Below are 27452 nucleotides of genomic sequence, written 5' to 3' on the forward strand. Positions count from 1 at the left end.
TTCAAGGAACTCAAAATAATACATGAAACAAATATCAATATAAACAAAGCAAAGGAAAAGCTTTTATAAAGTAAATAAAGCCCCAGATAAGATGTAGGGAAAAATCCAAATATAGTGGTAATAAAGATAAATGTCAAAAGTCTAAATATCTTTAAATACTAGATTGTCAGTTTAAGATAAAAACCAATAAAGCTGTTTCCTGTATTTAAAAGAAAAAAATAAAAGATAAAAAATAAAGACAGAGATAAGTCTCAAATTTTAAAAGCAGAAAATTTGTTTCAGGCAACTCTGGATATTTAGAATCTAATCAGTCTCTATATCAAATAAAAAATGTATGCAGTGTTGATAATTGAACATTAAAGAGAGCCACTACATAAAAAAACAATGTAAAATGTGTTAGGAAATTATAGTGATTCATTTGTTCTTTCTTTCATACGCACAAAACAAAATGAAAACCTGAGAAACGTAACAGAAGACCATGGGGGAGGGGAAGGGAAAAAAAAGTTAGAGAGGGAGGGAGCCAAACCATAAGAGACTCTTAAAAACTGACAACAATCTGAGGGCTGATGGGCGGTGGTAGGGAGGGGTGGGTGGGTGATGGGTACTGAGGAGGGCACCTGTTGAGATGAGCACTGGGTGTTGTATGGAAACCAATTTGACAATAAATTTCATATTAAAAAAAAAAAACCCAACCAAATAACAACAAAAATCACACACGTGCATGCGCGTGTGCGCGTACACACACACCACACACTCAAGAGTCTTGACTTGGGAAATTAAAAAATGCATTTTAAAATGATTCATGAGTGAAAAAACAAACTGAGTGGAAACAGAGGGGGGGAATAAATCCTTAGAACTGAGTGCTAGCAATTATACTTAATATCAAAACTATAAGTTGTCAACTAAATTTGTTTTAGAGGAAAACTTACAGCCTTAACTGCTTAGATTAAAAACAAATAAAGGCTGAATATTAATGAGTAAAGTGCATTAATTAAGAAAATGGAAAAAACAAAGTAGAATAAACCTAAAGAAAGAAGTAAGGAATGAAAATAAGAGAAGACATTAATGCAGGAGGCAAAGTTTCTAGAGAAAAATTAATAAAATGAAATTACAAAGATGACTTTGGAAATTTGAATAAAATAGATTTTTGGCAAATTTTGTCTAAAAAAGGTTGAAAGAAATAAGCAGTGTCACAATGTATTTTAAGATAAAGTGTTAATTTATTATAGCAAGTAATTAATACACAGTTACCAGGAGTAAATATTAAAAGTAAATGTAGGATAGTTTTGAGAAAATTTTAAGTAGCTAAATTAAATACATTCCATGTTCATAGATAATAAAGCTTAATATATTAGAAATATACATTCTCCCCAAACTATTATCCAACATTAGTGATATTCCAATTTAAACTATAAAGTGAGTTTGGGGAACATAAAAGATTATTTAAACTTCATGTGGGAGACAATACAATGTAAAGAAGTAGAAAAGAGCACAAGGATTCACCCTATCCAATAAAACAGTAATATAGCACAATTCTTGACTCTGTATATTCAAAGAGAATAATATGGCATAATATGGAATAGGCTCATGCATTAATGAAATGCATTAACTGATTGCACTATCACTATAAATCAGTGAGGAAAGTATCAAATATGCGTATGTGAAGTATCATTTATTCATAATAAGATAAAAGGGGTCCATGACTTACACTTCACACAAAAATCAATCCCAGATAGATTAAAGAGCTATGCATGAAAAGTAAACTTTAGAGGCAGCTGGGTGGCTCAGTTGGTTAAGTGTCCGACTTCAGCTCAGGTCACGATCTCGTGGTCCGTGAGTTCGAGCCCCGCGTCGGGCTCTGGGCTGATGGCTCAGAGCCTGGAGCCTGCTTCCGATTCTGTGCCTCCCTCTCTCTCTGACCCTCCCCCGTTCATGCTCTGTCTCTCTCTGTCTCAAAAATAAATAAATGTTAAAAAAATTTTTTTAAAAAGAAAAGTAAACTTTAAACATATTAGAAAAACATATGAGTAACTAACTCTGTGATGTTGGGTTAGAGGTATAATTTCCTAAACAAATCACAGAAGGCACAAATAATAAAGAAATATAAATTTTACTGTAACAAAATAAAAACTTTTGTTCATTAAAAGACTATTTTAAAAGTTAAAATGACATTTTCAATTCATATAGTCAATAAATGACTAATACTCAATTTAAACTACCTACTGTAAATTTGTAGAAGGTAAAACAATGGAAAAATTAGCAAAGGTTGTAAACAGGTAATTCTGTAGGAAGAGAAACCAATATGGACTCAGTAAGAATATGAAAAAGTTCCCAACTTCCATAGTAACCAGAAAAATACAAGTTAAAATTTTAGTGAGGTATACATATATATAGAGAGGTGGCAAAAATTAAAAGTCGAAATATAACAGGAATTGACAAGAAATGGAACAAAGGAAATTGTCATGTACTGTGACTATGCTTACTAATGGTTACAGCTGGTTTTGATTAAACAATGTGCATTTCCAATAAACCAGAGAAATAATCTTGAAAATATTTGTATATATAAACGTATATATAATACCATAGAGTAAAGGTAAATATATGTGTGTGTGTGTGTATATATATATATATATATATATATTTCCATAGAATATTACTCACAAAAAAGCCTACAAATAAGTTTGATAGGAACATTTTTCATAGTCATGAGATCCCATATGATAGAAAACTAGAGCCACATTAACGTAAGTGAATCTCACAACAATAGTACCTTGAGAAAAAAATGAAATGCAATGTCATTCGTACAGTCTGCCATTTATATAGAGTTAATAAACATGCAAAAAATACTATATTTTGTTTATGTATATTTACATACTATTTAGAAAAATAAAGAAATGGCTGTAAACATTTAAATAAATGTAAACATACTAAATTAAGGATAAGAGTTTTTCCTGGAGGGTCCTTAAAGGAAGAGAAATGAAATTTTAATGGCTACATGTTAGACACCATTTTTTTTACTATTTTACTATTACAGTAATATATTATAAATGGAAAAAATCAGATCATGGGAGGGGAGTTTTGGATTAAGAAACAATACATTTTAATAATATAAATTTACACTATAGATTAACAATGATTAGATCAAAGGAGAAAATAAGTACATGAGACTAATAGTATATAAAGAGACAGTGAAAAAAAGTGTAAAATGATGCAATTAGAGGCAAATAAATAGCAAAAATGGAAAATAAAAAACTAAGTTAAGGAAGAATATATGAAGACAGTAAAATAAAGATTGTAAGTAATGCAGGTTAATCTGTTGAGGCATAAAATGTGATGCCGTAGGCAAATTTGAGACTCTTTACACTATGAATGATAGATATATTTGTTATTTAGGTTGGAGCAGACATCTGTGGATTTGTGGTTAATACCACAGAAGAGCTTTGCAGGAGGTGGATGCAACTTGGGGCCTTTTATCCATTTTCCAGGAACCATAATGGTGATATATATGAGGTAAATTCCTTTTCTTCTCCATGTTTTGAAATAAAACCTTATTCTAGTTTTAGCAATGTACTTAAATTTATATCTGTAGAAGAAAGGGGCTGAAAGTTTGTAGCATAATTTTTAAAGAGGAGTTAGAAGTTCCCTTCTCAAGGCCTATAAATATTTTGTATATTTAAAAAATGGTCAAATAAAGGAATCGTGAAATGTAATGGGGTCACAACATAAATATCTTATTTAAGCATAAAGCATATACAAGGAAATTAGATCACTTTAACTTAAAATAACTTAATACTTAAAATTAAAGCCAAAGGGTTTTGAGTCTAGATTCTTGGATTCCAACAATGTAAATTCCAGGTAATTTTTCTTTCATAAAAAATACAAGGTAATATTAAGGATTTACAGTTTTTGTTTCATTAAAGAAACACAAAAAGTTCAAGACACTGTAAAAGTAGTTTGAGTCCAGAGTCTTTCCATAATAAGTAAAACTGGAAGACAGCTTGGGAAAAAATAAAACTAACACTTACCATATGTATCTGAACTGGTGGGAGTTGATATATAAGGACATACTGAAGTACCAGCCCTGTGAATTCAGCATGCTCTGGGCTCTCAGAAACATGTTTCTCAGAGAAACTGGGAAAATTAGGTGAGACCATTAAGTCAATTAAGTTCATGTTAAGAAATGATTCATTGTTTACACACTAGTTACACATAGGGCCTTAATTCTGTTTGAGAAGAGGGACAACCACTCCGAGCTCAGCCTGGAAGAAGGCATGACAGAACAAAAGTAAGAGGTGTAAATTGGAGATTAGTCATTACCTAATCTACTGAGACATGCTTTCAAGAAATTTGTGCTCATGGGGAATACTGATATGAATTATATTACACTGTGTGTTAATTTCTGACCCCAAAAAGCAGATGCTGAGACAGACATGATAGAGATTTATTAGTGAAAAACTTGTGAAGGATAAAGGGGAGGGAGAGGAGAAAATAAAGAGAGAGAGCCTTCACATCACAATTGGGGTCTGAATCTGGTGACGATGAAGGCAAGGAAAGCGGGTTTTTAAAGAGAGTCACACACTGCAGCCCAATTCTAAGGAAGTTTCCACTCAGCCCAGTGGTGAGTCCTCAGTGCAAAGATGACCTTGGAAACACCATGTCCTGTGTTTTCTATGAATGGGCCTGAATAGTACTCCCACCATGCTCATTGATTAGCTGGGAGCAGCCAAAGGGAAATGTCTTCAGAGGAAACATGATGGTGAATCAAGGGAGGCAGCAGCTGGTGCCCCCAGTATAATTTTGCTACCCATAACAGGAGATCTAAGCAGGTTTGCTCATATCACTGCACCTAGACTGAGAGTCCACTGATCTAGCGTGGGCTTAGCAGGAAAGCTGTCCTTCAGGTTACAAGCTGTCCTTCAGCTACAAGAGCTGGCCAGGCTGCTCTGTTCCCTGTATCTCTGGGCCAGTAGACTACCTGGGCTTTTTTTCCTAATGGCAAGGACAAGGCACAAGGCAGTAAGTCTTCAGGCAAGCACATTTCAAGCCTTTACATGAATGGGTCGCATGTTACTAAAACTCCATTGGCCAAAGTATGTCACTTAGCTGAGCACAAAGTCAAGTGCACTTGATGGGAAATACACTTCATTTTATTGGTAGGGATTTCAGAGTTATACAGCAAAGGTTGGAGGTACAGGAAGCATGAAAATTGGAGCCAATAATGCAGTCTACCACAAATAATATAGGTGAAAATTCTTCGTTAAAATATCTTTTCATCTCTAATATATAAAAATGAAAAATGCCGAGTTTAAAATAAAGTTTAATTAAAACATATCCAAATAAAAATATAAAAACTAAAAATACTTATATACTTTGATGATGAAAGAGGAACAATTTCAAATTTTCATATACAAACTGAAATGTATATAATTTGCATTTCAAAAATAGCTTAAATGCTTCTCTTTAATTTTCATTCACATTTTAGCGTTTTTAATGTCAATTTCCTTTTTATTCCATAGCATCAGGATCCAGCATTTTTTGGACAGAATTCTCTTTTGGTTAATTCATCAAGGCACTATTTGAATATTCGCTATACCTTATTACCTTTCCTATATACTCTGTTTTACAAAGCCCATAAGTTTGGAGAAACAGTAGCACGGCCAGTTCTTCATGAGTGAGTACTACGTTCAAGAATTTTAATTTTTTCAAATTATGTGAGACATATATTGAAAAATTAATGGAGATTAATCAAGATGTCAAATGGATTTATGCTTTTTTTATATTCATATAAATCATTTGATGAACTGTGGAATAACATTAGTAAATAAATATGGTTAATTTAATGAATTGGACAAGATTAAGTTAGAAATGTGGGAATTAAATAGATCTTAAAAGAAAAAATATATAGAAAATATATTGGGTAAATTATATTAGTAATATTAAATATGCAGTTATTTAAAACTTATTATGTATTGTCAAAATCATCTGAGTATATAGATCAAGAGTACAGTATGGTCACAGAGCAATGAATTATGTTTGCCTTTGTATATTTTGAGCAAAGCAGGACCTTTCCTCAAGAAATGACTTTAGAATCCATATCAAAACAGGAATTTTTTAATGAAAAATTTTAAAGGAAGAAAGTCATGTATGAAAGATTTCTGGTACTTTACAGACCTATCTTAGAGGGGAAAATGAATTAAACAGAATAGTTGTTTATTACAGATAACAGATAACCTTATCATGTATCATAGATTTTTTTGAGCCCAGATGAACTAATTTCCTCCCACCTTCCCTCCTTTCTTCCCCCTGTCCCTTCCTTCCTTCCTTCCTTCCTTCCTTCCTTCCTTCCTTCCTTCCTTCCTTCCTTCTTTCTTGAGTGTCAGATGAACCATAAAGATATAAGAACCATTGATTCAAAATGACAGGTCAAACAAGTAAAAATTAAAGCTAATAATAATTCCCGGGAAAAGACTGAAATGATAAACCCAAGAAGGAATATGGATAAACTTATTTTTTTACCTTTATATTGTAAACATGGCATTATGTAGCAAATTATCATTATTCTTAGGTTTTATGAGGATATGAATACCTGGACTGAGGACACTCAATTCTTATGGGGCCCCTCATTACTTATTACTCCAGTCTTGAAAGAGGTAAGTTTTACAACTCTAATACATTTATTGCTTTTAAAGGAAAACATTATAACCAAATCCACACTAAATTACAAAAAACAAAAAACACAACTTGGTAATAAATGTTACTCAGTAGACTGATTCAACCTGATAAATGTTGAATTGAATTCTAAAATGTAGAAGAAATGCTAAAAATAATAAAAATGATAAGTAGATTTATGCTTTTCAAATATATAATGTGTAACTGTGGAAATAAAGTTATATAAAATTAGTATTCTTCTTAAGAAGACAACTTAATTTATGGAATCAAAATCAAATCCATAGCAATAACAATGAACTCTCATTTAACTATACATAGACATTGAAATTTTGCTAATTTTAGATAAAGAGGTTCATGAAAGTCACCTGATCATATGACCATATTGAAAATATGGAGTGAGATATTTGGTTTTATCTATCATTTAAAAGTCTATATGCCCATGGAAATATACAAAAATTAATGTGTACACATTTGCAATTACCATGTAGATTATGACAGTACAAATGCAAGTGTGCATTGTTTTTTTCAATTGCTACTTAAATTAATTTCAACTTTGCTTTTGGTGTGTTTTAAATTATTATATTATATAAAACTAATAAAAGAGTCTGTTGATTATTATTTATAACAAATATGGGAATGTAACAATACAAAGGAAGTTTTTTTCTTGACTATGAAAATCCAACTTAGAGGCACCTGGGTGGCTCAGTCGGTTAAGCGACCGACTTCAGCCCATGTCATGATTTCGCAGTTTGTGACTTTGAGCCCCGCGTTGGGCTCTGTGCTGACAGCTCAGAGCCTGAGGCCTATGTCTGATTCTGTGTCTCCCCCTCTCTCTACCCCGCCCCTGCTCAAGCTGTGTCTGTCTTTCAATAATAAATACACCTTAAAAAAAATTTTTTAAATAAAAAAAATAAAACCCAACTTAATATTTGGTATAATACTTTTCTGATAAAAGTAAACAAATTAAAGTAAACAAATGAAAAACATAGAAATATTTGGTATAATACTTTTCTGATAAAAGTAAACAAATGAAAAACATATAAATTATCTTGTTTTATTTTAGGGAGCAGATACAGTGAGTGCATATATCCCCAATGCTACTTGGTATGATTATGAGACTGTAAGTAACTTTAATATAATAATAGACTCACAAGGATTATACTGTGAAACATCTGATGTGGAAACTTAATTCCAAACATATAGCCTATCTGTTGTCAACATTTGTGTGATTCTTATAAAAAATGAATAATTTTGGATAATGGTACTATTTGTGCCGGTATACATGTTTTGTTGCACATGGGCAAGTATATGTTTGTTGCATGTGACTAATATAAAGTTATATTCTTTAGTATAAAATCTTATTTATTTTTATTTTATTTTTTAAATATGAAATTTATTCTCAAATTGGTTTCCATACAACACCCAGGGCTCATCCCAACAGGTGACCTCCTCAATACCCATCACCCACCCTCCCCTCCCTCCCACCCCACATCAACCTTCAGTTTATTCTCAGTTTTTAAGAGTCTTTTATGGTTTGGCTCTCTCCTTCTCTAACTTTTTTTCCCTTCCCCTCCCCCATGGTCTTATGTTAAGTTTCTCAGGATCCACATAAGAGTGAAAACATATGGTATCTGTCTTTCTCTGTATGACTTATTTCACTTAGCATAGCACTCTCCAGTTCCATCCATGTTGCTACAAAAGGCCATATTTCATTCTTTCTCATTGCCAAGTAGTATTCCATTGTGCATATAAACCACAATTTCTTTATCCATTCATCAGTTGATGGACATTTAGGCTCTTTCCATAATTCGGCTATTATAGAAAGTGCTGCTATAAACATTAGGGTACAAGTGCCCCGATCCATCAGCACTCCTGTATCCCTTGAGTAAATTCCTAGCAGTGCTATTGCTGGGTCATAAGATAGATCTATTTTTAATTTTTTAAGGAACCTCCACACTGTTTTCCAGAGGGGCTGCACCAGTTTGCATTCCCAACAGTGCAAGAAGGGTTCTCGTTTCTCCACATCCTCGCCAGCATCTATTGTCTCCTGCTTTGTTCATTTTAGCCACTCTGACTGGCATGAGGTGGTATCTCAGTGTGGTTTTGATTTGTATTTCCCTGATGAGGAGTGACATTGAGCATCTTTTCATGTGCCTATTGGCCATCTGAATGTCTTCTTTAGAGAAGTGTCTACTCACGTTTTCTGCCCATTTCTTCAATGCGTTATTTGTTTTTCGTGTGTGGAGTTTGGTGAGTTCTTTACAGATTTTGGATACTAGCCCTTTGTCTGATATGTCATTTGCAAATATCTTTTCCCATTCCGTCGGTTGCCTTTTAGTTTTGTTGATTGTTTCCTTTGCAGTGCAGAAGCTTTTTATCTTCATGAGGTCCCAATAGTTCATCTTTGCTTTTAATTCCCTTGCCTTTGGAGATGGGTCAAGTAAGAAATTGTTGCGGCTGAGGTCAGAGAGGTTTTTTTCCTGCTTTCTCCTCTAGGGTTTTGACAGTTTCCTGTCTCACATTCAGGTCCTTTATCCATTTTGAGTTTATTTTTGTGAATGTTGTAAGAAAGTGGTCTAGTGTCATTCTTTTGCATGTTGCATGTCTCCCAGCACCATTTGTTAAAGAGACTGTCTTTTTTCTATTGGATATTCTTTCCGGCTTTGTCAAATATTAGTTGGCCATACTTTTGTGGGTCCAATTCTGGAGTCTCTATTCTATTCCACTGGTCTGTGTGTCTGTTTTTGTGCCAATACCATGCTGTCTTGATGATTACAGCTTTGTGGTAGAGCCTAAAGTCTGGGATTTTGATGCCTTCTGTTTTGGTCTTCTTCAAAATTACTTTGGCTATTCAGGGTCTTTTGTGGTTCCATACAAATTTTAGGATTGCTTTTTCTAGCTTCAAGAAGAATGCTGGTGCAATTTTGACTGGGATTGCATTGAATGTGTAGATAGCTTTTGGTAGTATTGACATTTTCACAGTATTTATTCTTCCAATCTATAAGCATGGAATGTTTTTCCATTTCTTTGTATCTTCTTCAGTTTCCCTCATAAGCTTTCTATAGTTTTCAGCATACAGATCTTTTACATCTTTGGTTAGGTTTATTCCTAGGTATTTTATGATTTTTGGTGCAATTGTGAATGGGATAAGTTTCTTTGTCTTTCCGTTGCTTCATTATTAGTGTGTAGAATTCAACTGATTTCTGTACATTGATTTTGTATCCTGCGACTTTGCTGAATTCATGTATCAGTTCTAGAAGACTTTTGGTGGAGTCTACCGGGTTTTCCATGTATAATATCATGTCATCTAAAGAAAGTGAAAGCTTGACTTCATCTTTGCCAATTTCGATGCCTTTGATTTTCTTTTGTTGTCTGATTGCTGATGCTAGAACTTCCAACAGTATGTTAAACAACAGCGGTGAGAGTGGACATCCTGTTGTGTTCCTGATCTCAGGGGGAAAGCTCTCAGTTTTTCCCCATTGAGGATGATATTAGTTGTGGGCTTTTTATAAAAGGCTTTTATGATGTTTAAGTGTGTTCCTTCTATCCCGACCTTCTTGAGGGTTTTTATTAAGAAAGGATGCTGGGGGCGCCTGGGTGGCGCAGTCGGTTAAGCGTCCGACTTCAGCCAGGTCACGATCTCGCGGTCTGTGAGTTCGAGCCCCGCGTCGGGCTCTGGGATGATGGCTCAGAGCCTGGAGCCTGTTTCCGATTCTGTGTCTCCCTCTCTCTCTGCCCCTCCCCCGTTCATGCTCTGTCTCTCTCTGTCCCAAAAATAAATAAATGTTGAAAAAAAAAGTTTAAAAAAAAAAAAGAAAGGATGCTGAATTTTCTCAAATGCTTTTTCTGCACCGATTGACAGGATCATATGGTTCTTTTCTTTTATTAATGTGATGTATCACATTGATTGATTTGCAAATGTTGAACCAGCCCTACAGGGATGAATCCCACGTGATCATGGTGAATAATTCTTTTTATATCCTCTTGAATTCAATTTGCTAGTATCTTATTGAGAATTTTTGAATCTATATTCATCATGGATATTGGCCTGTAGTTCTCTTTTTTTACTGGGTCTCTGTCTGGTTTAGGAATCAGAGTAATGCTGGCTTCATACAATGAGTCTGGAAGTTTCCCTTCCCTTTCTATTTTTTGGAACCGCTTGAGAAGGATGGGTATTATCTCTGCTTTAAATGTCTGGTAGAATTCCCCAGGGAATCCATCTGGTCCTGGACTCTTATTTGTTGGGAGATTTTTGATATCTGATTCAATTTCTTTGCTGGTTGTGGGTCTGTTCAAGTTTTCTATTTCTTCCTATTTGAGTTTTGGGAGTGTGTGGGTGCTTAGGAATTTGTCCATTTCTTCCAGGTTGTCCAGTTTGTTGGCATATAGTTTTTCATAGTATTCCCTTATAATTGTGTATTTCTGAGGGATTAGTTGTAATAACTCCATTTTAATTCATGATTTTATCTATTTGGGTCCTCTCCCTTTTCTTTTTGAGAAGCCTGGCTAAAGGCTTATCAATTTTGTTTATTTTTTCAAAAAACCAACTCTTGGTTTCATTGATCTGCTCTACAGTTTTTTTAGATTCTATATTATTTATCTCTGCTCTGATCTTTATTATTTCTCTTATTCTGCTGGGTTTGGGGTGTTTTTGCTGTTCTGCTTCTATTTCCTTTAGGTGTCCTGTTACATTTTGTATTTGGGATTTTTCTTGTTTCTTGAGATAAGCCTGGATTGCAATGTATTTTCCTCTCAGGACTGCCTTTGCTGCATCCCAAAGCATTTGGATTGTTGTGTTTTCATTTTCATTTGTTTCCACATATTTTTTAATTTATTCTCTAATTTCCTGGTTGATGCATTAATTCTTTAGTAGGGTGTTCTTTAACCTCCATGCTTTTGGAGGCTTTCCAGACTTTTTCCTGTGGTTGATTTTAAGTTTCATAGCATTGTGGTCTGAAAGTGTGCATGGTATGATCTCAATTCTTTTGTACTTATGAAGGGCTGTTTTGTGACCCAGTATGTGATCTATCTTGGAGAATGTTCCATGTGCACTCGAAAAGAAAGTATATTCTGTTGCTTTGGGATGCAGAGTTCTAAATATATCTGACAAGTCCATCTGATACAATGTATCATTGAGGGCCCTTGTTTCTTTATTGATCCTGTGTCTAGATGATCTATCCATTGTTGTCAGTGGGGTATTAAAGTCCCCTGCAATTGCCACATTCTTATCAATATGGTTGCTTATGTTTGTGATTGTTTTATGTATTTTGGGGGCTCCTGTATTCAGTGCATAGACATTTATAATTGTTAGCTCTTCCTGATGGATAGATCCTGTAATTATTATATAATGCCCTTCTTCTTCTCTTATTACAGCCTTTAATTTAAAGTCTAGTTGGTCTGACATAAGTATGGCTACTCCAGCTTTCTTTTGACTTCCAGTAGCATGATAGATAGTTCTCCATCCCCTCACTTTCAATCTGAAGGTGTCCTCAGGTCTAAAATGAGTCTCTTGTAGACAGCAAATAGATGGGTCTTGTTTTTTTTATCCATTCTGATACCCTGTGTCTTTTGGTTGGTGCATTTAGTCCATTTACATTCAGTGTTACTATAGAAAGATATGGGTTTAGAGTCATTGTGATATCTGTAGGTTTCATGCTTGTAGTGCTGTCACTGGTCCTTTGTGGTCCTTGCAACATTTCACTCGCAGAATCCCCCTTAGGATCTCTTGTAGGACTGGTTTAGTGGTGATGAATTCCTTCATTTTTTGTTTGGGGAATCCTTTATCTCTCTTCTATTCTGAATGACAGACTTGCTAGATAAAGAATTTTTGGCTGTCTATTTTTTTCTATTCATCTCACTGAAGATTTCCTGCCATTCCTTTCTCGCCTGCCAAATTTCAGTAGGTAGGTCTGCCACTACTCTTATGGGTCTACCCTTGTAAGTTATAGCATGTTTATCTCTAGCTGCTTTCAGAATTTTTTCTTTATCCTTTATTTTGCCAGTTTCACTACAACATGTCATGCAGATCAATTCATGTTACGTCTGAAGGGAGTTCTCTGTGCCTCTTGGATTTCAGTGCCTTTTTCCTTCCCCAGATCAGGGAAGTTCTCAGCTATGATTTGTTCAAGTACACCTTCAGCCCCTTTCTCTCTCTTCTTCTTCTGGAATTCCTATGATATGGATATTATTCCATTTGATTGCATAACTTAGTTCTCTAATTCTTCCCTCATACTCCTGGATTTTTTTTTTATCTCTCTTTTTCTCAGCTTCCTTTTTTTCCATAATTTTATCTTCTAATTCACCTATTCTCTCCTCTGCCTCTTCAGTCCGTGCTATGGCCACCTCCATTTTATTTTGCACCTCATTTATAGCATTTTTAGCTCATCATGACTGTTTCTTAGTCTCTTGATCTCTGTAGCAATAGATTCTCTGCTGTCCTCTATGCGTTTTTTCAAGCCCAGCAATTAATTTTATGACTATTATTCTAAATTCTTTTCCTGTTAATATTGCTTAAATTGTTTTTTATCAATTCATTAGCTGTCGCTACTCTCTGGAGTTTCTTTTGAGGAGAATTCTTCTGTTTTGTCATTTGGGTAGTCCCTGGGATGGCATGGAACTGCAGGGCACTTCCCCTGTGCTGTCCAGGGTAACTTGTATTGTGGGCAGGGCCGCAGTCAGACCTGATGTCTGCCCCCAGCCCCCGCTGGGGCTCCAGTCAGACTGGTGTGTACCTTACCTTCCCCTCTCCCAAGGGCAGGACTCGCCGTGGAGTGGTGTGGCCCCTGTCTGGGCTATTTGCACACTGCCAGGCTTGCATGGGATCTGGCATATTAGCCCGGGTGGATCTGCAAGGTGCACGGGGGGGGAGGGGCAGGCTTAGCTTGAATTGCCGTGGGGGGTCCTCTGTGGGAGGGGCCTTGCAGCACCAGGAGGGAGGCAGACCCGTTGGAGGGATGGATCCACAAAAGCACAGAGTTCGGTGCTTGCACAGTGCAGGCAAGTTTGGTGTCGGGAACTGGTTCCCTTTGGAATTTTGGCTGGGGGATGGGAGGGGGAGATGGCACTTGCCAGCACCTTTGTTCCCATGCCAAGCTGAGCTTTGTCTTCCGGGGCTCAACAACTCTCCCTCCCTGCATCGTCTCACCCTCCCCAGTCTCCGAGAGCAGAGCTGTTGACTTTTAACATTCTAGATGTTAAGTCCCACTGGCTGTCAGAACTCACGGAGTCCCACCCCTCGGCTTTTGCAAGCCAGACTTCGGGTGCTCTGCCTTGCCTGGCGGGGTGCCCCTCCACCACCCAGTCCCTCCCGCCAGTCCGTGTAGCACACACCGCCTCTCTGCCTTCCTACCCTCTTCCATGGGCCTCTTGTCTACGCTTGGCTCTGGAGAGTCCATTCTGCTAGTCTTCTGGTGGTTTTCTGGGTTATTTAGGCAGGTGTGGGTGGAATCTAAGTGGTCAGCAGGATGAGGTGAGCCCAGCGTCCTCCTATTCTGCCATCTTCCCCTGGAGTCTTACTTATTTTTAGTTTACAGAAATAAGTCAGGGGTAATTTTAGTAAGGAGTGGGGATTCATTTTAATACTTTTCCTATTTTATATATTTATTTTAAATATATATATATTTATATATATATATTTATATATATATATTTAAAAAAAAAAGAAAAGGCAACATGGTAGCATTCATATTCAACCTAATTTTGTAATTGACTAAGACCTTTAAGAAGTATTTATTTTAAAAGGCATCATTTTGTAGATCACTTACTTTTGCTAAGCAGACTCTTTATTTTTTTTTTTTAATTTTTTTTTTCAACGTTTTTATTTATTTTTGGGACAGAGAGAGACAGAGCATGAACGGGGGAGGGGCAGAGAGAGAGGGAGACACAGAATCGGAAACAGGCTGCAGGCTCCGAGCCATCAGCCCAGAGCCTGACGCGGGGCTCGAACTCACGGACCGCGAGATCGCGACCTGGCTGAAGTCGGACGCTTAACCGACTGCACCACCCAGGCGCCCCCAGACTCTTTATTTTTATAGAAACAATGATTTTTAAAAGCTTTTTAAACAAGAACAAACAATAAAAATAGGGCTAAGTAAGAGTACTAATTATCATAGAGGGGAAATGGATTTCTCTAAGTTGTGTTTTTGTTTTGGGGGGGAAAGTAGATTTATTTTTATCCTGCTTTGTTCAGTAAACTGAAAAACATTTTTTTTCAAAGTTCAAAGTAAGCATATTAATATTCATTTAAATGACCTGAATTGCTCACAGTAAAAATTATTTCAATGTGTAAATTCAAATTATTGTGAAATGGGATTAAAATTTTTACAAATACTAAAAAAATCTTCCTAACTTCTAAATATTAGGGTGCAAAAAGGCCATGGAAAAAACAACGTGTTAATATGTACCTTCCAGGAGACAAAATAGGATTACATCTTAGAGGAGGTTATGTTATCCCCATTCAACAACCTGCTGTAACTACAAATGCAAGGTAAAGTGACAAATCGTTAACTTAAATCTGAAATATAATTCAAGTTTTAATATTTCTATTTTATTAAGTATCAAAGATTAATGTTTCATTTTTTCACCAGAATATTTATGTAGAGAGGGAATTCTTAAATATAATCATCATTTATTAAAAAAATGCAAATTATATACATTATTACAAATTGCTTGACTTAAAGAATGAACATAATTAGATTATAAATTTATTTCTTGTGCCAAAAATGTGCTGACATTCTCTATAGAATATCTATAATTAAGTTAAGTTCTTATCTTAATAAAAATGTGAGAACTTAAAGTAAATTATATAATTGTTAAAAAATCAGTTACATACTTAGATTTTCCATATGTAAATGACACACATTTTTCTTTCTGCTAAAATGTTTTACATTTAAATTGATAAATGAGGTGGAAAATTCTGTGTAAGGAAAGAACAAGACAGAAACTAAGTTGTTCATTAAGAATAAATTACAGAAATATTTAGAAAAAAAAAGAAACTTGAAAATTCTGGCTCAAAAGGGCACATAAGGTGTTATATTGAATCCACATATTTCCTCACATTCTGCAACATCCCAAGAGATAGTCACTTTCTATTCCTTATCCTCCTGTGTTTTCTTCATAATCTTAAGAATATCTGGAGTCGTATAGGTAGTGTGTTCACTCCCCTAGACTGTAAACTCCATGAAGGCAGGGACTTGACTTTTCGCTGCTTTAGTCCCCAAACCAATAACATCTGACTCATAATCTGCTCCCTATTTTCGCTAAATATTTGTTGAAGGAACACATATATGAGTGAATGAATGTGTGCTAGTAATGTAATTATTTTGGCATTCTACAATTGATTATTTTCAGACTGTAACTGTTTCTTGAATGTGTTCTCCAACAAATTAGTTATATTCTAGAGCTGTATTGAACAAGAGAAGCATACGCTTTGGTGAGTGTATGCAGGATGGAATATGTTGTATACAGAGCAGTTGCCTGGACTGCATAGCCTCAGGGGTACTATTTTAGGTTTAAAAACCTACAGTAATATATAACTAAGGAAAAAATTTTATTTATTATGTCTCAGGATAGAATTAGCTTGATTTTTAAGGTTATTAGATACTACACTGAGCATTAATTTTTTTTTAATTTTTTAATGTTTATTTATTTTTGAGAGAGAGAGACAGAGCATGAACAGGGGAGGAGCAGAGAGATAGGGAGACACAGAATCAGAAGCAGGCTCCAGGCTCTGAGCTGTCACCACAGAGCCAGACGTTGGGCTCAAACTCATGAACCATGAGATCATGACCTGAGCTGAAGCCTGACACTCAACCGACTGAGCCACCCAGGCGCTCTGCATTAAATTTTTTATATTGCACTTTTCATTTTCATGTATATAAGATGTAGCCCTGATAAATTGCAAGGTAGAGTTAACTGAGGGGTTGCAAATACATGTTAAATATATTCTGCATTCATAAAGTGTATTTAATTTTTCTTGTTTGAAGTATCATTATACTGTTTCAATTTTGCTTGTGTCCTACTTAGCCTCCAAACAATTCCATATTATATTTATTATATTTATTTTTATTTATAAATTATTTTCTTGTGGACAAATTATTAACAAGTATAGACATAAACTTTATTGATATCAATGTTCTCACATGAATGCAGTACTCCTACAAATCCATTAGGTTGAAATGGACTTATTTATAGGATATTTCACTATTATAAATTTACTTTGAATAACAAATCTCCCAAACTTACTTAACAGCCGAAAGAACCCTCTAGGACTTATAGTTGCATTAGATGAAGATAACACAGCAAAAGGAGACTTTTTCTGGGATGATGGTGAAACTAAAAGTAAGTCTCAATGTGATATGCTTTTAAATGTTCATTCTGATGAGGGAACATTTGCCTTTATTGATATATGCATCTGTTTAAAAAATGTCACAAGCTTTATTTTTAATTCTTGTTTTTTTATCTATTTTAGTCTATGAGGTTAACTTTCTGAAATTTAACATTGTTCTTTAAATTATCAATATTAAATTACAATATTTAGTTTTGTCTATTAGTTCATTGTCAAGTTGTTTGACAAGTGTAGATATCTTTCTCTATTAGATTATTAATTTTAATTAAAATAGTTAATAAATTCACAGATATATAAATTGTATCATAGTTTCAACTCTCTTAAATGGTTGTAATAGTTAAAACTAAAATTTTATTACTGTAAAAAAACAAACATTTAAAAGTTTAGTTAGTTAATGTTAAATTATTTAAGGTAAGAATATTATCATATAAATGTTTCACAATTTAATTATTGTCTTTAATTTTATTTCATGAGCCCCAAACTTGAAAATTCAGTAATCCAAATGAATAAACAATGAGCCATTTTTTGCTAATATATAATTACACCATAGTAAAAATAGCGGTTTAGTCAATTATAATTACCCTAATAAATGTGTTAACTTTCATATTATCTTTTCTTTTAATAGAAGGCTCTTAGGTATTTGTTTTATATATATGTGTACAAAGAATTATAGTTTAGCTCCTATTTTAGCCCACTACTTCTCAGATGTATTAAATATCCCATATGTCTTTGTATGTGTGTGAAACATCCAAATATCTCTAACTTCAAGAAATAGTCTATGCATTGTTGTGCTCTCTTATAATTTGAAAATATGGAATCTATTAAAAAATTCATGTTCATTTTTAAGTCTTATCTATAAACACATAGATTACTGCAATATATCTGCTCCACCTACAGTCTTGCCTGTCAGTTGATGGTAATTTCATCTCTACGAGATGCCAAAAAACTTCAGTTGACCATTTTCTCTCACAACCTAGGAATCTCTCTTGGTTCTCCCTTGACCTAGTTCTCTCATCAGTTCCACCACTATCATTACTGTCTTTCATTTTAATTACTGTAATACCTCCCTAACTGGTCTATGTCCATAGTTCTTCTCAAACTCCATGTACATTTTATTTACAATACAGCAGGTAGATTTTAAAATCATCTTTTAAAAGATGATTCAGTTAGGAACCATAGACTTTACCAAGACCTAGACCACTGACGGTGATCTGTACCTTTGCACATGTGTGCACACACACAAGCTCACACACACACACACACACACACAGTTATCCCCTACTGCTCTTTATTTCTCATTCTATTTCTCATTCTACTTCAGCACACCAGCCTTCTTGCTCGGTTTCAAATACCTTAGGGTCTAAGCACACTAGGGTGAGCTCTGTCATGATAATAGGTTCCAAACATTTACTACGTAAAAGTTACTTAAGATTGAATTCCTGGGGCGCCTGGGTGACTCAGTTGGTTAAGCGTCTGACTTCAGCTCAGGTCATGATCTAACAGTCTGTGAGTTCAAGCCCCGCGTTGGGCTCTGTGCTGACAGCTCAAAGCCTGGAGCCTGCTTCGGAGTCTGTGTCTCCCTCTCTCTCTGCCCCTCCCCTGCTTGTGCTCTGTCTCTCTCTGTCTCAAAAATAAATAAACATATAAAAAAAAGAGATTGGATTCCTGCTGAACTAAATTATTTGTGATCATCAATTAAAGAATGTTGTTGAGATCATACCTGTATTGGTAAGATGTGGAGCTTGGTTTTAAGGCTATTCTTTTTTTCTCAAATTATATAAATATACCCAAATATATTTCTTTCTACTCATGAAAATGTATGTTGATAATTTACTTTCATATAAGAAGATGGTTAAATATGGATATGTGATTTGGTCATCTAATATGGTATCTATATAGGTATGTGCTTCGAAAAGTTAAAATCAGAATTTTCTAAATAATCAACTCGTAAATAAACGTGAAAACCGTGAAATGACTTTCAGTTTATGATTTTTATCTCATTAACTATGATAAATTTTAGGTAAATTAATGTTATTGAAAAAATATTATATGTTCTTGAATTCCTTTGACCTTTTTTCACTTTATTTCTTTCAAATTATTTTAGCCATAATGTTCAGTTTCTCTGTTAAATAAAAATATTAATAAAAAGTTTATCACATATATAGATAGTATAGAAAATCATTGTCTTGGGGTGCCTGGGTGGCTCAGTTGGTTGAGCATCCAACTCTGGCTCAGGTCACGATCTCAGGGTTTGTGACTTCAAGCCCCACATCAGGCTCACTGCTGTCAGCATGGAGCCCTTTTTGGATCCTATGTCCGCCACCCCCACCCCTGGCCTTTCCCCTGCTTGTGCTCTCTCTCGCTGTCTCTCACTCTCTCTCTCAAAAATAAATGAAACAAAAAAAAATTTTTTTTAAATAAAATCATTGTCTTGTTCCATTTTCCTCATTAAAGTTTAGTTCAGTCTTTAACATGTCTCCAGATTCACTATTTCCTCAAATAAAGAAAAAAATTTAAGATACAGAGTAAAATTATGGTGTGCCACGTCTTCCATAATAAGCTGAATGTTACATGGTTTATTTTACTAGCAATAGATAAAGTATCGTTCAAAATAATGAATTTATTTTATGTACATTTTACTGTAAATTTTTCTTTCTCCTAATTTCCATAAATATCTTAGCCATCTCTGAAAAATTAAATGAGGCACATATGTATTCATTACATTTACTTACTGTGATAATAAACTACCAAGATTATTGTGTATAGAGGTGATCAAAAACCTTAATATGAAAAGATAATCTGTTTAATTTGCTTCATTAATAAACCATATTTTTTTCAAATTTCTTAATTGTTATACTGTAAAAATAGAGAATTTAACAATAGAGAATTACATTTTGATCTGATATCTTTATTTTTTCCCATTTCAGATACCATACAAAATGGCAGATACATTTTATATACATTTTCAGTTTCTAATGTAAGTATTTTCCTTGGATACACAGGTAAACATGTATCTTGTTAATGTCTGGGTTAGGCCTTTATCATGGAATTTTTTTTGAAAAGATGTTTACATTTACCTCCAAATTTCAATAGAAATAAATGAAATACACTGTTAAATTTTTAAATTTAAATTGTTAAACTATGAATACATTTTTACCTTAAATTTTAGTATTTATATGTAATGTGATGATGAAATTGATGCACAAGAAATCTTCAGACATCTTAAAGTTCTGTGTCTGGTTTAAGCAACATGACCTAGAAAAATAATGTCAACATATTTGAAAAGGTTTTAATATACCAGTCACAGCAATAATTGTCATGGATTTTGAGTGAAGGTGAAAAATCTATGTACAAAGCTAAAATTTGAATATTTAATAGCAATTCTGTTTTAGATGTTGGTTTTCTTCTTACATTCTTTGTGGCCAAAACTGTTATTCTTCATCAACATTACACCTAGAATGAGAAGAGACATATATTAATTGCATCATGGCTAATTTAGGTTATGTCTGAAAATAAATTTTATGGCATGTGTACAAAAAATGAAAAGAGTTATTAATGAGTGTATTTATATATGCTACGTGGATGTGGAGAACTGAAGGGAATGGAGGGATAGAAGATTGGTTCTTTTTCTGTTTCACACTTGTATACTTGTTATTTCAGGTTTGTATGCAGTGAACTTCTACTTAATTTACACTATTATATACTTCTTTTCAGAACAAATTAGATATGATATGCACACATTCATCATACCAGGAAGGAAACACATTAGCATTTGAGACTATTAAAATCCTTGGGTTGATAGATCCTGTTATACAAGTCACAGTGGTGGAAGATAATCAGCCAATGAAAGCTCACTACAATTTTACTTATACAGCCTCCAACCAGGTAAATTAAATGTTTAAAAATATTTGAGCTGTTACATATTCTCACCTTTAACATAACTTAACCATTCAGTCTCTTGGTTTTGTGATTTTTTTTTTTCTTCACAGCATTACTTTCTCTCTTTCCCTTTTGCTACCAATATTCCATTTTAGATCATTCTAATTTATATTTAGATATCAACATTAAAGGGACTCTTTGCTCTACTTCTCTTTATTTCACTGTATCTTGGATATTACTTATGTATACCTTCATAATATTTTTTCACGCCATTTTCCTACCCTGAACTCTAACTTTCTAATCTGTTGCATACAGTAAAGGTTCTAAATGTTTTAGCTTTGCGTTTAATACTCTTTAAGATATTGATTTATCTACAATAAATCACTCTCTATGCTTCTTCTTTCATGAATCCTCACTGTCCTTGATATATCTTGTAGCTTTTTCATTGAATTTTTGTTTACACTCTCCCCTTTAGGTGCAGTTGTAATTTTTGTCTGTCTTAAGATATATACTAGAGGGACACTAGCCTGGCTCAGTCAGTGGAGCATGTGACTCTTGATTTTGGAGTTGTAAGTTCGAGCCCCACATTGGATGTACATCTTAAGATGTATTCTAGACAGAGAAAGGGAGTCATAGGATGGGGCTAAAATTCTAGCCCTGTAATCTTTGCATTTAAGCATATCAAATTAATCCCTTTTTATCACAGCTTCCTCATCTGTAAAATGTAGTATTTGAATCATAATGTTGCTTTAGGTAGTCAAGTACTGCATTTAAAATGTAGGCCATAATAACTTAAAACATCAAAGTGATTTTATTGGTATTTGTTTTTCCACCATTCATATAAATCTTAAATTATTGGTAATATCAGCATAAATTCTAAATTATTTGAGATAAAGAACATTTTCTTAGAGTAATTTTTTTCCTACTCTGGCCCAGAGTTTCTCACTTGGCCATTTTCATAAAAATATGTACTTGTTAATTATTTTTATTTAGTAAATATACTATAATTTATATATCCCTAAAACCATAAAAATTAATTAATATAAATTAAATAACACAAGCCTATTGAGAACTTTAAGACTCTAACAAAGATTATCAAAACTCATTTTATTTGGGGGTACCTGAGTGGCTCAATTGGTTAAGCGTCCGACTTTGGCTCAGGTCATGATCTCGCGGTTTGTGGGTTCAAGTCCCCGTCGGACTCTGTGCTGACAGCTTATATCCTGGAGCCTGCTTCTGATTCTGTGTCTCCCTCTCTCTCTGCCCCTCCCCTGCTCATGCTCTGTCTCTCAAACATAAATAAACTTAAAAATTTTTTTTAATAATTTTATTTGTTTTTTGCGATCTCAGTTTATATCTGTGTCTATATTTATGCTTATGGAAGATTTGCACGGACTTAATAGATACACCTTCCTAATTCTGCTGTACTTAGATTGATCTTTATGTGAATTTTCATTCATGCATGTAGAGTTATGAGGGTAAGTTGATATCATAAAGTAAGCTATGCAGATGGAAGTCTGGGATAAATTTTGCCAATATTATTCTCAAGGTATACAGACTAAAAAAAATAACTTGCAATATCCTAACAATAGAAACAATTATGTATTATTATATGTATGTATGTAATTATTCTCTTTTTTTTTCTTTTTGGCATCATGTCTTATGTCCCATCTAACTCATCCATCAAATATGTAAGCAGTTACTCAAATTAGAGACAGAATTGAAGAAATAAATATTTCCCTCCTCTGACTCTGGGAGCCTCCATATCAACCTAAGTGGTTAACTTTTCCCACCCTTTTTCTTTCTTGAAGGAACTAACATTTATTTCATACCTAGTAATCCCCAGGAATTGTATTAGATGCTTTAAATTACATTTACCATTCAGTTTGTATAGCAATCCCTTTAGTAGGGTCCATCATCCCCATTTTAAAAAGGGAGGAAATTGAGGATAATACAGGATAGACAATTTTCCCCAAGACTCGTAAGCATTAAATGGCAGAATTGAGAATTGAATTCATTTAGCAATAATGCTTTTCATTAGTATTCTACCTCATAGTTCCTATTTTAAGTTTTCTAGCCCTTTCAATAGCACGACATGTTTTCTCCTCCTTTTCTTTTCCTTAAGGATTCTATTAAAAATAGGAATGATTTAATTTAAAGAATTGCTGTGGTTGCTACATTTTATAAATGTTAAGTATTTTTAAATTGTCCAGTGCTCACAAATATTCTTTAATGTTTCTTTGTCTTCAAAGAGTCTCTTAATTTATAGTCTCAAGTTTAACCTTGGAAGAAACTTTACCGTTCAATGGAGTCAAAAATTCTCAGAAAATGAAAGGTTTACTTGTTATCCAGATGCAGACATTGCAACTAGAGAAAAGTGTGAAGAACGTGGCTGTTTATGGGAAACGGTACTAAGAATTTTAATTATGATTCATAACGTGGCTTTTACATAAACATCTCAATGTAAACACTATGTATTATAATCTTAATTCTACAGCATATGAACTAAATTCATCTAGAGAGGCATTTGGAATTTGAAATTAGGACTTCTTATAGGCAATTTATTTTAATCTTAATTCTCTAAAGACATACTGTAGTAAATACGAGACTAAATGAATGTGTAAGTTGCTTTCCAGGCACTTTGGATAGTGTGCCTTGCTTTACTTAATAAAGTATGCCCATTTTACTTAATAAAATAGTACTCTATTTCTTGAACTCTTCTTAAGGGTTGGCTGTGGCTGACCAGCTTAATTGACTAAGATATTATGCCAGTAGGAGACAGGCTTTCAAAAGCATTGTCTCAAGTTATTAAAACTTCTCAAATTATTGGGTTGGTTGTAGCAGTTCCACTAGGGGTAATTTCTAGCCAGTTGTTTTGGTCATCCATTCAACAGAATGATGATTTGGTTAAACAAGACATGATTTATTTGTCTTTTACAAAAAAAGAGTCCCAGTCCTAATATACTGGCCTCCCAAGGTCATCAATGTCTCATATTTATCGTTTATTTTTTTATCCTCAAGACTGTATTACATCTTCTGCCATCATGTATGCATTCCAGGGCCAAAGGAGGGAGGTCTAAGGATATCTTATTTTAATCAGCTTATTCCCTTTTCTTTTAAGAGGGTCTGGGGGGTCATATACAATTTCCTCAAAAGAGATAGAGATGCAGATGGGCATGTTGCTTCTCCCAGATGTATAATAATATAATTAATAAGAAAGATGGGAGAATGGACTATTGTAAGGTAACTAGCCCATCATGCCACAATTTACCATTGTTTTTCTTAGGTCCTAGCTTCCACCCCTATATAACAGTAGTAGCTTTGATCTTTGGCCACAGTCCCTATTCAAATACTGGTCAGTATGTAATTGACCTGTACAAGGACCAGTCATGAAATATGGAATGATACAGTTTCATTATAAGTAAAAGAAAAAAAACCTTTAAGAACAGACCTTTCTGAGGGTTGTTGTAGAGCCATATTACACACAAAAGACAATAGTCATTATGAAGATTGAGAACAAGCATGGAATAAAAATTTATGAGTAATATACTTAATTTTTGCAAAGATCACAGAATCATTTTATTTTCTGTTGAAAAGCTATGACATTTGATCCTTTTCCTCTACTGGGTCTATCTTTAGAGTCAAAATATAAATTATTCTATTTATCATTTAGTATATAGTATTTATTTGGGTCGCATAATAGACATTTTCTGCTGTGATTACAATTTAATTTTAGCATTAAATAATAAAATTTACAAATTATACATCATGTGATTAAACATATCTACCTTATTGTTTTGAAGAGTCTAATATCATAATGCTTATGATTTCTGGCAATTAACCTGTATTGTGTTTTTAGCCTACCTTTAGATCCCAAGCACCGAGCTGTTACTTTCCTAGACAACACAACCCTTATTTAGTCAGTACAACTCAATATTCATCAGTGGGTATAACAGCTGACCTCCAGCTGAATACTGCAAGTGCTCGAATAAAGCTACCTTCTGAACCCATCCCAACACTTCGTGTGGAAGTGAAATATCACAAAAATGATATGCTGCAATTTAAGGTATGTTTGATATAAACTATCCCAATGCAAGACTCATCTCTTAAGACAAGATATTCTGAATAGATTAGATACTTGCATTTTTAATGTAATATTAAGGACTATTAATTGAGTTGTAGACGTTTTGATTTTATAAAAACAATTTCTTTTCCAATACAGCTTCTTATTTTTGCAAATTTGTGAATAATTAAATAAGTAGTGGTGATTTAAAAATTTCAAATTCTTGCTAAATACGTATGTTACTTAGAATCAGATTATGACGATAGTCCCATTGGGATAAATAAAACAGAAAAAAAGAAACAAAACGGGGTATTTACTATTTCCATTATTTTTAAACAGTGACCTGAATTTTCTGACCAGTACACTAAGACATTTAAAAAAAAGTCTTTCAACAGGTACACTTAGCAGTTTTTTTTTAAATTGAAGTACAGCTGACACACAATGTTACATTTGTTTGAGGTGTATAAGATAGTGATTTGACAAATGCATACATTATGCTATGTTCACCATGAGTATAGCTACCGTCTGTCACCATAGAACTTTATTACAGTACCGTTGACTATGTTCCCTATGCTGCGCCTTTCATCCCTGTGATGTATTCATTCCGTAACTGGAAGCCTGTATCTCCCACTCCTCTTCACCCACTTGCCCATGTCCCCACCCCTTCCCCTCTGGCAACTATCGGTTTGTTCTCATTAATTTTTGCCTAAGAGCTCCACAGGAATCCATTAAGAAAACTATTAAAAATGACAAGAAAATCAAAAAGACTAGATGTAAAATAATATCTCCAAAAAATGTTTTGGTGTATTCTGTTATTCACCATTTAGAAATTGAAATAAAGGCAAGTCCCAATGGCAAAATCAAATGAGAAAAACAATTAAAAAAAACACAAAGAATATATCAAAAATCATAGGAGTAAATTGACTTTATAAGAAAAAAATGTAAAAAGTATTGAGAGATTAAATAAATACATTAAAAAATAAACAAAAAATCCTAATTAAGACTATTTTTAAAATTAATTTTCTTTAAGTTCATCTGGAAAAATAAACATAATAATGGCAATAGTTAAAACTCAAAAAAAGAGGAGATGATGTAGAATTTGCAGAATTAAAACAGTATGAATTCAGAGTACCTGGGTGGCTCAGTTGGTTAAGTTTCAGACTCTTGATTTCATCTCAGGTCATGATCTCCTGGTTTGTGATTTCAAACCCCATATTGGGCTCTGCACTGACAGCATGGAGCCTGCTTGGGATTCTGTCTTCCTCTCTCTCTGCCCCACCCCTGCTTGCTCTCTATTTTTCTTTCAAACTTTAAAAAAATAAATGAATGAAATAAAAAATAAATTATTTTATTTTAACATAAAATAATATTAGAGTACACATTTGGTTAGAATATTAATTAGTACACTAATTCTGGAAAACAGATATCAAAGACCTTACAAATTTTAGTATAGTCTGTCTGACCTAACATTATAACTTCTAAGAAATCTACTGAGGAAATAAGGACATGAGTAAACAAATTACCATTACCATTCATTGTCCAATCAAACATGTGACCAAAAAGATTGAAACAAATTCTGTGTCTAACCATGAAGTGGTAAATAATTTTGTGTAACCATATAAGAAAATATTTAACTCTAAACATTTGTTTTTGAAGATTTCTCATAGTATGAAAAATGAATTATAAAACATTAAAAAGTGATAAAATGCAATTCATAATTTGATCCCATTACATATATATGTGTGTATGTAGATTTCTGTATAGATATATGGGCCATGGATGCAGAATTAAGAATTATATAAATAAGAATTCTAATATCTTGTTTCAGCAATTATTTAAGTCATATAATGATTATTTGCATGGTATTTCAGCAATATGAGCAAAACATTTATTTTCATTATTTCTCTGCAATAGATTTATGATCCCCAAAATAAGAGATATGAAGTTCCAGTACCTTTAAACATTCCGGCCATGCCAACAAGTACTTATGAAAATAGACTTTATGATGTTGAAATCAAGGAAAATCCTTTTGGCATCCAGATTCGAAGGAGAAGCACAGGAAGAGTTATGTAAGTGATTGAATTATTTGACATGAGGAATATTTTGATTGTAGAATGGAGGGGGTAAGATTATTTTCACTGTGCTAGAGTATCATCACATTAAAAAATAGTTTCAGTTCTATTAAGTAACTTGGCCTGTTTCAATATTAAAAAACATTTTTTTAATGTTTATTTGGGGAAGGGGCAGAGAGAGAAAGGGAGAGAGAGGATCCGAAGCGGGCTCCCACTGACAGCACGAAGCCTGATGCTGGGCTCAGACTCGTGAACCATGAGATCATGACCTGAGCTGAAGTCAAAGTTGGATGCATAACCCACTGAGTCACCCAGGCACCTGTTTTAACATTTTAAAACTAAATAATTATCACACTCGTGGGACTATCATTAAGATTTGGAAAATTTCATCTACATTTTGCATAAGATTGATTTAATTATTATC

The 27452-nt window shown here is 33.9% G+C and overlaps 1 protein-coding gene across 1 annotated transcript in view; it reads left to right on the forward strand.

Moving 5' to 3' along the window:
- The window catches only part of SI (sucrase-isomaltase), a 101686-nt gene that overhangs the window by 29155 nt on the left and 45079 nt on the right, over window positions 1-27452 (forward strand). Inside the window, exons 16-26 of the mRNA XM_043594978.1 lie at window positions 3394-3510; window positions 5517-5671; window positions 6566-6650; window positions 7733-7789; window positions 15030-15154; window positions 16919-17007; window positions 19942-19991; window positions 20729-20899; window positions 23146-23301; window positions 24753-24959; window positions 26871-27025. Coding sequence (XP_043450913.1) covers window positions 3394-3510; window positions 5517-5671; window positions 6566-6650; window positions 7733-7789; window positions 15030-15154; window positions 16919-17007; window positions 19942-19991; window positions 20729-20899; window positions 23146-23301; window positions 24753-24959; window positions 26871-27025 — 1367 coding nt within the window. The remainder of the gene's footprint in view (window positions 1-3393; window positions 3511-5516; window positions 5672-6565; window positions 6651-7732; window positions 7790-15029; window positions 15155-16918; window positions 17008-19941; window positions 19992-20728; window positions 20900-23145; window positions 23302-24752; window positions 24960-26870; window positions 27026-27452) is intronic.

Source organism: Prionailurus bengalensis, chromosome C2 (assembly GCF_016509475.1).
Source record: "Prionailurus bengalensis isolate Pbe53 chromosome C2, Fcat_Pben_1.1_paternal_pri, whole genome shotgun sequence".
Taxonomy (NCBI): domain Eukaryota; kingdom Metazoa; phylum Chordata; class Mammalia; order Carnivora; family Felidae; genus Prionailurus; species Prionailurus bengalensis.